We start from the raw sequence: 11175 nt of genomic DNA on the forward strand, positions 1-11175 counted from the left end.
TATCCAAGCTCTCCTCTCCTGTCAATCACAACAGAGATGGGATTCAGGAAACATGGAACAACCTCCCCCTTTCCAGGAGGAGATCTTGCCTTTTCAAGCAGTGCTAATTAATGAATGAATTAATTAACAGTCTTACCCTTACACCTTTCTTGCCTGGAGGTCCCAAAACCTGAGGAGGAGAAGAAATCACAGAAATCCTCAGTTATTTGTGGAAAAAAAAAAATTAAAAAATCTCCTTTTCATGGTATCTTTTCCAAAGCAAGGAATGTTATGGAATAAGAATTGTTATGGGACAAGAATTTTTATGGGATAAGAAATCTTATGGCACACAGAGGTGGCCACCACTGAGGTTTCTCCTTAAAGCTGGAATCTGGAAGGACATGGAGAGCTGTGGGTGGTCCTGCAGGGCTCATCCCTGTGGATGAGGAGCTTGAGCAGGGACAGGCCTGGAGCACCTGGATTCAGTGGTGGGAATTTTTATCCTGATGTTTCCTGGACAGCAGTGAAGCTCCTTTGAGGGGACAATGGGAATACTGGGAATACAAGAAGTGGAGCAAAGGAGAAGAGGACAAAGTTGGCTGGAGGGTCAGGGAAAAGGTTTGGGTGTTCTTCCCGCAGTTCTGTGGGACACAGCTCTTGGATTCCCAGCATTTTGGGATTGGAGCTGCACAGCTGAAGGACATGAAAGGCTCTAATCCACTCCAAGTTACCTCCAAGGCTGGAGCACCTGGAAATCCTGGGTTTCCCTTCAAGGCAAGAGGATGGAATGGTGGCCATTGAAATGAAAAATGGGAGGCAGAGAAAACTTTCTGCTCATCCCTTTCCCACCATTTATTCCTTAAAAGTGCCCAAAACTCATCTCGGAAGCACAAGAGCCAAGGAGAGGGGACACACTGAGCTCAAGGATATCCCTGCTGGATCCCACAGGGAACAAACTGGGAAAAATCAGGATCGTTTCACCTGAGCTGGTCAAACGTTCTCTTACTGTTTCACTCACTTGGTCTCCCTTCTGCCCTGGAGGTCCTGGGATTCCCTGGAAGAAATCAGAAGGGAGTTTCTGCCACAAGGAAAACAGATCCAGCACTTTTGATTCATGCTGTGGTGGGACATTCCCAGACAGAGGGAGGGAGGGAAGGATGGAGCTCTTCAACCCAATTTTCCGTTAATTACAGGACAGCTCTTCCAGCCTGGAACTCTGGAGTCTCCCTGGCCACAAAAGCACCGTTTATTATTTAAAATATCCCACCCTGCTGCCATTCCAGATCTCTCCTGGCAGCAAGGAATTCCAGAGTCCAGGAAGTGTAAAATGATTCCCATTCTTTGCTTTTGACCTGAAGGTTCCGGGTCAGGCTGGTTTGGTTGAAGATTTCCCTGCTCAGAGGCCTTGGAAGGTCACTTCCAACCCAAACTATTCTGTGATCCAATGATTCCCACAGGAATCATGATGATGCCGGTTAGGGACAGAAAATTTCCTTGGAACCTGAATTCCAGGCCCAGGAACTCGGGGTCAGGATTTCAGCACCCACCTTTGGTCCTGGTGCTCCTGGAGGTCCCATCATTCCCTGAAAACAACAGAGGAAGCAGTGAAAGCTCTGATTTTAAACCCCAAATCTTCCCTTCTCTCGCCCTTTCCATTTGGAACCATGGGATTCCAAGGAAAATCTAAATATTGGAGGAGACTTTGGAGACTCTGAACATTCCGAGAGGATTTTAATGCAAACCTCACTGCGAAATTCCCAACCCACCTGCTCTCCTTCTTCTCCCTTCACACCAGCAGTGCCGGGAATGCCAATTCCTGCCATTCCCTGCAAGGAAAGCACAGCATCCTCAGGAATGCTGATCCCAGAGCACCCATCCTTCCCAGATTGCTGCTCCAGAGTCTTTCTTAGCCAAGCAGGAGGGGAGAAATTTCCTCTGGAAGTGTTTGGCTCTGAGCAGAGCCAGTAAACTCCAGGAATGTTGGGAGATCCCAAAATGCCTTCCCACAAGTCTATCCTGATATTCCTTTCACTTTCCTCCTGGGCTGAGGGATTCAGGAAATATCTGACCTTTTCTCCTCTTGGTCCAGGAAGTCCAGGAACCCCATGGGGCCCTACAGGGCCCGGCAAACCAGGTTTTCCCTGGAAAGGAAGGAACATCATCAGATCCCTTTTTTTATCCAATCTGGAAATTTTTAATTCTGCAGGGAAATATTGATCCTGACATCTGAACAGTTCCTTGAAAACTGAGGAATTACAGAGCTGTCTGTGTATTCCCAAATTTCCTTTCCTCCACAAAGAAGTTATGAATCCCTGGTTTTACTCGGGAAGGGGAAACAATGGAAGACAGAGACTGGGAACCCACGTTGGTCTGGAATGGGGAATCCAGACACATGGAAAGGGCTGATTTATGGGATATGGCTCTCCAACATGGCAAAGACAACCAAAACCAGATCCAAGAAGGTCAGAAAGAGGCACCTTGGGAAGGATGGAAAAACAGCACATGGATGTTATCCTTCAAGTCTGAGCCATTTGTAAGGCGGGGAATTCCCAAACCAATCCTGGTGTCTTTATTCCCAGTAATCCTCCGTGGACTTTCTTCCTTCTCTTAGCGAACTCAAACTTCCCCCACCCCAAACGTCCCTGCGGGATGATTTCTGGGAAGAAGCACCCCTTTTCCTTTGTTTTGGATCTGCTGCCAGCTCGGGCCGTTTGCTGTCCCGTGCTTCTGATCCACATTTTTCCCTCCTCTGGATCTGTCCCAGTTTTTCCCTGACTTCCTGGGGCCACTCACCGGCTCTCCTGTGTCTCCTCTGTCACCTTTGAGGCCACTCCTCCCACGGGGACCCTGCATGAAGCACAGGATAGTCTCACTTCATGATCCCTTTATGGATCTCCATGGAATTTTGGGAAGTTTGGAAGCCACAACTTCTTGGGCAGCTTGGAAATAATTACAGAAAAAGGATTTTCATCCCAAAGTGAAAGCCACCCTCAGGTACTCACCCTGATTCCTGAATCCCCTGGTTCACCCTGAAACACAAAGGACAAGGAGAATTCCCATGGGATGGGCATTTTGGGACTCCTCGCCAAACTTCATCCCAGCAAAAAATCCTGCAGGCTGACAATCCAAGAGAGCAAAATTCCCACTCCCGAGGGAAGGAGAGCTTTGGGAGAGGTCTCCAGACACCTCCACCTGCAACTTTTGGAGTCAGATCTCCTTTTGCTGTGGCACATCCCAGAACTGTGCTCCAAACTCACCTTGATGGAGATGCCTGGTGGCCCTGGAGAACCTGGAGAACCCGGAACCCCAGGAACCCCTGGCTGCCCCTTCTGCCCCTGCAACAAGGAAAAGTGGGAGAGGGAGGGATGTGGGATCTCTGCCAGGCTTTGGGAAGCTGAAGGCTCCCCCACACTTGGGGTTTGATACTCACAGGGGGGCCAGGCTGCCCATTCCGGCCAGGAATCACCTCCACTCCTCCCAGGACATAGCCCGGCTCTCCCTGTGGATAAAGGCATGTTGGGAGATCCAGGAGCAGACTGGGAATTTGGTGATTTAGGGGCAATTCCATCAACTCAAAGCACCTGGTACCCAAAGCCACATGGCCATGACCTGAGTTTTGCTTGCTGGCATGGAAAATAATGAATCCCGGGGAAAAAAAAGGACGTTGGCTTTCGGCAGGATCCATTCCTGATCTTCATCTGTACGGATGGCTCAGGGGGATGTGAGGAAAGAGGAGGAATGGGGACTGGGAGAAGGACAGGATCCTGGGATCTGCCCTCGGTTGGTTTTGAAATATTTTAGTGTCCATGAAGGCATGAAATTCCTGAGGGAAACTCCCCCAGCTGGACTGGCAGTGTAGGATTAGTTAGACACAGCTTAAAAGTTCACAGTCACCAAAGATCCTGGTGAAAATGCTTGGGAAAGAGAGGTCACAACAACGGAATGGATTTTTCCTAGTGAAATCCAGGAATGGAACTCACTCTGTCTCCTTTTGGCCCTGCTGGTCCTGGGTAGCCTGGAGATCCCTGGAATTAAAAATAAATTCTGCAGCATTAAATAGAAAATCACCCACAAGACCACGGATTCTGATCCCTGGAGGTGTCCAGGGCCAGGTAGGACAGGGCTTGGAGCAACCTGGGATGGTGGGAGGTGTCCCTGCCCATGGAATGGGATGAGTTTTAAGGTTCCTTCCAACCCAAACCAACCTGGGATTGCCAATACTCACAGTGTCACCTTGGCTGCCAGGGAGCCCCTGCAAAACAGGACAGATGGATGCTGGTCATATTCTCTGGAATGACCCTTTGGAAAAGCTCGTTAAACCAATCCATACCATGATTCCAGGGGGACCTGGAGGCCCTGGCCGGCCCGGCCTACCCGGTAGCCCCGGAATGCCCTCCCTCCGGGAGACCCTAAAAACATGGAAAATAGCAGTGATGGCCTTGGAACTGCAAACCCAAGGAGCTCCATGCAGCACTTGAGAGCATTCCCAAATGCCAGAGCAGTTCCCTTTTCCTGGATTTTCAAAGCCAGCATGGAGCAGGAATAGCAAAACACCAACAGAAGAGATCTGAGGGTGATTCTTTGCTCGAGCTCTTCCTCGGTCATAATTTGGTTGTATTTAGTGCCAGAGGGCAGGGCTGGATGGGATATGGGGAAGGAATTCCTGGCTGGAGGGTGGGGAGGCCAGGGAATGGAATTCCCAGAGCAGCTGTGGCTGCCCCTGGATCCCTGGAATGTCCAAGGCCAGGCTGGACATTGGGGCTTGGAGCAGCCTGGGACAGTGGGAGGTGTCAAGGTTGGAATTTGATGATCTTGAAGTTCCCTTCCCACCCAAACCATTCCGTGATTCCATGATATTAATTATCCAAGTGGATCATGCTGGTGGGACCATTCCCTTAAGAGCTGGACTCGATGACCCATGCGGGCCCCTTCCAGCTGGGAATATTCTGTGACTCACCCGCTCCCCCTTCTCTCCCTTCACGGTGAAGCCGTGGGGGTCAGAACCCCTGTGAGCTGCTGAGCCCCTGGAGCCCTTCCATGGAAAAGAGAAAAAAAAAATTATCAGGGAATTCATATCCACCAAAGGATGGCAAATAAACTGGAGCGGCCAGGAAACATGGACTAAAAACATTCCTTGGCTTAGGCAAAAAAAGGGAAAAGCAAAGTTGACCATCCAGGAGAATTCTCAAGATGTTTCAATTCTATTCCTATGAATTTATAATATGAATTTTTATTATCTCCAAGTGCTCTGCAGTGGCTTTAAACACCAAAACATTCCCAGCTCTGTCCTGGATTTCCCAATTCCACTCCCTGGATTTCTTTGCTCTTTAGGGCTGGACAGTGAGGTCAGGATGGGACACAGTGTCCTAAATCCGCTGGGATTTCACTTTGAAACTTCTCTCAGGGAAGAAGATTTTCCTTGTGCCTGACCCACCCCAAGCTGGATTTACTCCCAGGTGTAAGAACTCACCTTTCCCAGTGGGATTTGGATCCCTGGAAGCTGAGGGTCAGAACAAATGGCTTCTATCAGCTCTTGGAGGATTTGGGGGAAGTCGTCGAAGGTGCTGACGTAGAAAACGTCCTGGGGGTTCTGTTGCAGCAAGATCCGGTGCAGCTCCATGGGGTCAGCTCCCGACACACCCACAGCAATGACACGGAGCCCTGGAATGACACGGATCCCATCGCTCCCAACCCTTGGGATCAGAGCTTCCAACCCCCTTCCTGGCAGAAACCTCTGGTGGGATCAGGTATAACCCCCGGAGAAGTCATCTGGAGCTGGGTGGGAGTTACAGCAAAGCAGGTTGGGAAGAGAAAAAAGAAAGGATAAAGAAAGGAAGGAGCCAACAGTGCCCTCAGAGGGACTCCTCACACAATGCACCATCCTCAGCAGCCTCCTGGAAATTCATGGAGAACCATGGAAACACAACAGGGCAACCTCAACCTCCTGGAAATTCATGGAGAACCATGGAAACACAACAGGGCAACCTCAACCTCCTGGAAATTCATGGAGAACCGTGGAAACACAACACAGGACAACCTAACCCCTGGAAATTCATGGAGAACCATGGAAACACAACAGGGCAACCTCAACCTCCTGGAAATTCATGGAGAACCATGGAAACACAACAGGGCAACCTCAACCTCCTTGAAATTCATGGAGAACCATGGAAACACAACAGGGCAACCTCAAACCCCTGGAAATTCATGGAGAACTGAAGGAAAAAACAACAGGGCAACCTCAACCACCTGGAAATTCATGGATAACAGAGGGAAACACAACAGGGAATTCTCACCCAAAGCATGGGCTGCTCTGGCTGGGGGTAACACGTCATCCTGGGATTGTCCATCGGTCACGAGCACCAGGATGTGAGGAAAACCCGGCCTCATCCCTCTGGAAGGCTGGAATAATTCCCTTAGCACGTAGGATAGGGCATGGCCTGAGCAGACAGGGAGAGACAGGGTGGGAGTCTGGATTAATTCCGTGGGTCTGGACTCTGGATCTCCTTCCACAGGTGGAGCATGAAGGGAATTCCTCAAAAATGGAAAGCCCTGAGCATGGGAAAACATCTTTTGAAGGATAACAGCAGGAAATCAGCTTGGCCAGAATGGTTCTGGTAGAATTAGCAGACAGTTTTGGAAAGGGAAAACAAATTCAGGAGATTTGAAGCATTTTTCTTACGCTTCAGGAAAAAAATCCACCAAATTTCCATTTCCAAATGTCTTTGGAAAGACCAAGAAAGTTTCGCAAAGAAATATCCCACTGATTGAAACGGTCAAGAAGCTCCAAAACACTATGGAAGATTCCTACATGGAGTAAAATGTCTTTATTGACACAAACTCCATAAAAAGAAGGATTAGAGACAAGGTTAGCTGGGAATTTCCAGCCTGACTAATTCCATGCTTTCTTTCCCTGAGCAATCCCATAAAAATTCCTGTATTTTGACCATCCCCCTTTTTTTGTGCTCTTATCCAATACCACTGAGGCAGGATGAGGGATTTGGGTGCCTCAAAGCTTTCCTGATGTGAAGAATTCATTGAAAAATCCCAAAACTAGAGAATATTCCAAGTTGGAAAGCATCCACAAGGATCATTGAATCCAGCTCCTGAATGCTCCATAGTGGGATTAAATCTTGGAGTTACTGGCACCAGGCTCCAACCAACTGGGCTAAATGATTAAATGAAAATTAACCTTTTTTAATTTTCCATTCCTGGTTGTGTTCCTCCAGGGAACCAGGTACTCCCCATGTCCTGCTGGGAATGAGCACATGGAAAGTGTTGTCCCGCTCTGAGCTTTTTAAATGACACAAAAGTATCTGGATTTCTGGGATGCAAGAATGCTTCAAATCAGCCATCCTCATGTTTATGGTGTAAAAACCTTCCTCAAGTGCAGGCAAAATCATAAAATAATGAGGAAAACCCAGGGGGAAAACCAGGACATGGATAAAGCACAAAGTGGTTGGAAAAACCGCTCCCGAAAATTAAATTCAATCTGTTCTCAAATTTAGAACAACTTTGAGCACAACGTTCCCACCAAGAAAATGGCTCCAAACCACTCAGAAAAATGTTTTCCTTGGCTTCCAGGTTCTGACTTGATCCAGAAGGATCATCCCAGGTGTCCAAGTCCCCTCCCAGACCTGTTTTGGTGTTGCCTCCGGTGTAGCTCAGCCCTTTGATGGCTCCGAGGGCTCCGTTGCGGTCGCGGTGTTGGTTGAAGTGAAAAGCTGCCCTGGGCTCCTCGTTGTACTGAGCAACAGCAACCTGCCAAAACCAGGGATTGAAATCCCCAAATCCACAGGAAATGGGACAGACTGCCTCGAGTCAGAGTGTGGTGCCCCGGGAATGGGACTCTGGGAAAAAGGAGTCAGATCGGGACCTAAACCAACATTTTTTTATGTCCCCAGAGTTATTTGTTGGCCCAGGGTAACTCCATCATTCACCTAAAACCTCCAAGCAAGAGTCCAAGAAATTCCCATTTCCTGCTCAACTTAAAGGGGGCTCCGTAATTCTCCCTTCCTAATTTAAATGTGACATTAATTAAGCACAAATGACCCCAAATAAATGAGGAACAGAATCTTCCAATTGGCTTTGCTGTCATTAAATCCCTCAGGCTTCGTTTGCCCTTGAGGAGTTTCCCACCATGACCTGGGGCTTTGGTTCTCTGTTTGTTGGAGGAGGGAGCTGCTGGCACATCCTGCATTTCCCACTTGGATCCACACCTGGATTTCCAACTGTCCTCACTTTGGGTTCCCAACCATCCTCACTCTGGATTTCCAACCATTCCCCCTCTGGATTTCTAATCATTCCCACTCTGGAATCCCAATCATCCCCACTCTGGATTTCCAACCGTCCCCACTCTGGATTTCCAACTGTTCTCACTCTGGATTTCCAACCATTCCCACTTTGGATTTCCAACCATTCCTCCTTTGGATTCCCAACCATCCTCACTCTGGATTTCCAACCATTCCCCCTCTGGATTTCTAATCATTCCCACTCTGGAATCCCAATCATCCCCACTCTGGATTTCCAACCGTCCCCACTCTGGATTTCCAACCATTCCCACTTTGGATTTCCAACCATTCCTCCTTTGGATTCCCAACCATCCTCACTCTGGATTTCCAACTGTCCTCACTTTGGGTTCCCAACCATTCCCCCTCCAGATTTCTAATCATTCCCACTCTGGATTCCCAACCATTCCCACTTTGGATGGGGTTGGAAATGGGATCCTAGATGGGAATATGCACCCAGCAGATCTCTGAGCTAACCTAGACAGTATTTCAGGTGTGGAATTTGCTTTATTCCCAATGATTCAGTCTTGGAAAAATAACCAAGAAATGGAAATCCATCCAAATGGGAAGGCTGACATTGAGGAGACTTTAATTCCTGTCTGTTTTGTTCCACACATGTTTTTCCCTGGCCTTTCTGTTCCACAGTTCCTGGGTGAGCAGAATCTGCTCTTGGCAGGGCTGAGGAGAAGGAGAAAAGAGAAGGAAAACAACTTCAGGAAATGGAATAACAAAATCTTACCTGTATCCCCTCAGGCCCAATCTTGGGGAAATAGGAAACGATCCGGAAGAGGAGATCCTTCACTTTATTGAAGTTGCTCTGGCCGATACTTGAGGATTCATCCACCAGGAACCCAACGTCTGCCTTGAGCTTCCCACAAACTGCAGAGGGAAGAGGAATTCCGTAAGCTGAGGGGTCCTGAAGCAGAATCGTGGGGTTTTGTGTGTTCAGAGCAACAAAACAAACCCCAAACCTCTTGTGATGCCAAGTTCTGGGTGAGCAGCAGCACCTTCCCCCCTCAGGGTAGTGCCGAGGCCTTCACCACATTTATGGGGTTTGGGCCTTCCCTGACCCTGTCCACTCGTTATTCAAGGAATTAAGACCACTTTTAGCTCCTGGGATCAGAGAAGATCTTGGCCTCTGGAAGTTTTGACTCTTTCTACATCATCATCACAGTCATCATCATCATTCCCACACTCACTTGGCCCAGGCAGTGTTGTCAGCGGGGCCGACACCGCACTGGTCCATACTGGAGCCTCTGGGAGCTTTGTGCTGGTGGGCAATGGGCGAGGAGTGGTCCCCACACTGCTGGGAAATCCAGATGGAGATTTCCTTGTATCCAGTGGTGAAGGAGCCACTGGAGCGCTTGGTGGCTCTCTGGGAGGTCCTGCTGTAGGAGCCAAACAGAAAAGGCGGATTTTAAACCTCTTTTAGCCACGACATTGCTGTCCAGCAAAGAGGAAAAGGGTAGAAAACCCAAAAATCAGCCTCAAGAGCAGTTTTCCAGGGAAAACCGCAAGCCAGAACTCCAGCCTCCACACCTGTTTGTCCAAGGAGCGCTGTCTCCGGTCCCTCCACGTCTCCAAACACTGGTTTTATGGAAAACAAATACGTTTCCTTGGAGCTCAGCCCTGTCACTCGATACGATCGGGAAGCTGCTGGTAACAATTCCTGGGAAAGAGCGGGAGCTGTGGAAAACAGGAGGAAACATGACTGGGAGCCAGAAAAACTCAGAATAATTCCCATTTCTGCGGCATCACTGTTGGCAAACAGGAATTTGGGGATGAGATGATGCCTGGGATTTGGAGCAGAGACACAAGCAAAGCATATCCAAAGTGCAATGGTCAGGTACTAAACCAGATGAAACGAGGTTGATTTTGTGCATTAAAAAGGAAAGAAAACTGGAATTTATCCAAGAATTTAGGGAATTTGGTACAGGTGATGCCTAAGGCTGAGAGACCAATTTCTATCCAGTGGATCCTATGGATAGAAATAAGTTCCTTTTTTTTTGGGAATGAATGGAAAGTTTGATGAAAAATAAAATCCAACTTGATTGAGAAATTCGGTTGCACAGAATTCATAGTTTTGATTTAAAATCATGATAGGGAAAAGATGTCAAAATAATGATTGACATTTCCAAAGCACCTTATTTCAGAAAAAATAAATGACGAGTTTGACAATGTTCAAAGTGAAACTTGCACTTTTTTAGCCTGAAAGAACATTTTACTTAAAAAAAAAATCACGGAAAAAGCTGAACTTCTGTGGAAAGAAATAAAATCAGTGCAAATAATCTGCTCCGTTGTCATCGACTCATAGAATTAAGGTTGGAAAAGATCTCCATAGGTCAAATCCAGTTTGTTGTTCTCAATTCTCCACAAAAAAATTTGGGAGATAAAAAAACCCAGTAAAATCCCCCTTGAAATTTGACTCAAACTCTTCTGCTCCCAGTTTTTGAGAGGCTGAGTCAAAATAGCCATAATTGGTTTATTTTGTCTGATCCAAAAGTGAAATTATCCCAAGCGGAGTAGAAAGGGATCCCATTTTTTATGGGACAGGCTGGATGGAATCAGCAGGGAAAAGGGCATTAAAAGAGCTCAAAAAGAGCAAGGGAAATGAGTCCTAAAATAACTTTCATTTAGGACAAAAATCAAGTTGTGTGGAGGAAAATTAATCAAGACAAAACCAAAAAGGACCAAATTTTTAATTGCTTTTCTACACCAGTGTTGGCAGCCGGGATAATTAACCAGGAAAAACTGGAATTACTCGCTTAGGAGCATAAATCCGATCCTATGGAGAAGGGGGATCAGGATTCGTCTGCTGGTGATGGGAAATCAAGATTTATAAACCTGTTCCAGCGGGATTGATGGAGGGAGGGCACCGAGGGGACTGTCAGACATGGGATTATCCATTCCT

General features: G+C 47.6%; 1 protein-coding gene across 1 annotated transcript in view; it reads right to left on the reverse strand.

Moving 5' to 3' along the window:
- LOC103611375 (collagen alpha-1(VII) chain) overlaps nucleotides 1-11175 on the reverse strand; it is a 76908-nt gene that overhangs the window by 52927 nt on the left and 12806 nt on the right. The window contains exons 14-31 of the mRNA XM_017727974.1: nucleotides 9804-9950; nucleotides 9464-9652; nucleotides 9004-9143; nucleotides 7614-7737; nucleotides 6273-6416; nucleotides 5450-5640; nucleotides 4937-5011; nucleotides 4205-4231; nucleotides 3960-4004; nucleotides 3410-3478; nucleotides 3237-3314; nucleotides 2982-3008; nucleotides 2773-2826; nucleotides 2049-2120; nucleotides 1746-1805; nucleotides 1527-1562; nucleotides 998-1033; nucleotides 137-169 (exon numbers count right to left, since the gene is read on the reverse strand). Coding sequence (XP_017583463.1) covers nucleotides 137-169; nucleotides 998-1033; nucleotides 1527-1562; nucleotides 1746-1805; nucleotides 2049-2120; nucleotides 2773-2826; nucleotides 2982-3008; nucleotides 3237-3314; nucleotides 3410-3478; nucleotides 3960-4004; nucleotides 4205-4231; nucleotides 4937-5011; nucleotides 5450-5640; nucleotides 6273-6416; nucleotides 7614-7737; nucleotides 9004-9143; nucleotides 9464-9652; nucleotides 9804-9950 — 1547 coding nt within the window. The remainder of the gene's footprint in view (nucleotides 1-136; nucleotides 170-997; nucleotides 1034-1526; nucleotides 1563-1745; nucleotides 1806-2048; nucleotides 2121-2772; nucleotides 2827-2981; nucleotides 3009-3236; nucleotides 3315-3409; nucleotides 3479-3959; nucleotides 4005-4204; nucleotides 4232-4936; nucleotides 5012-5449; nucleotides 5641-6272; nucleotides 6417-7613; nucleotides 7738-9003; nucleotides 9144-9463; nucleotides 9653-9803; nucleotides 9951-11175) is intronic.

The sequence above is a fragment of the Corvus brachyrhynchos genome, unplaced genomic scaffold, assembly GCF_000691975.1.
Source record: "Corvus brachyrhynchos isolate BGI_N302 unplaced genomic scaffold, ASM69197v1 scaffold182, whole genome shotgun sequence".
Lineage (NCBI taxonomy): Eukaryota > Metazoa > Chordata > Aves > Passeriformes > Corvidae > Corvus > Corvus brachyrhynchos.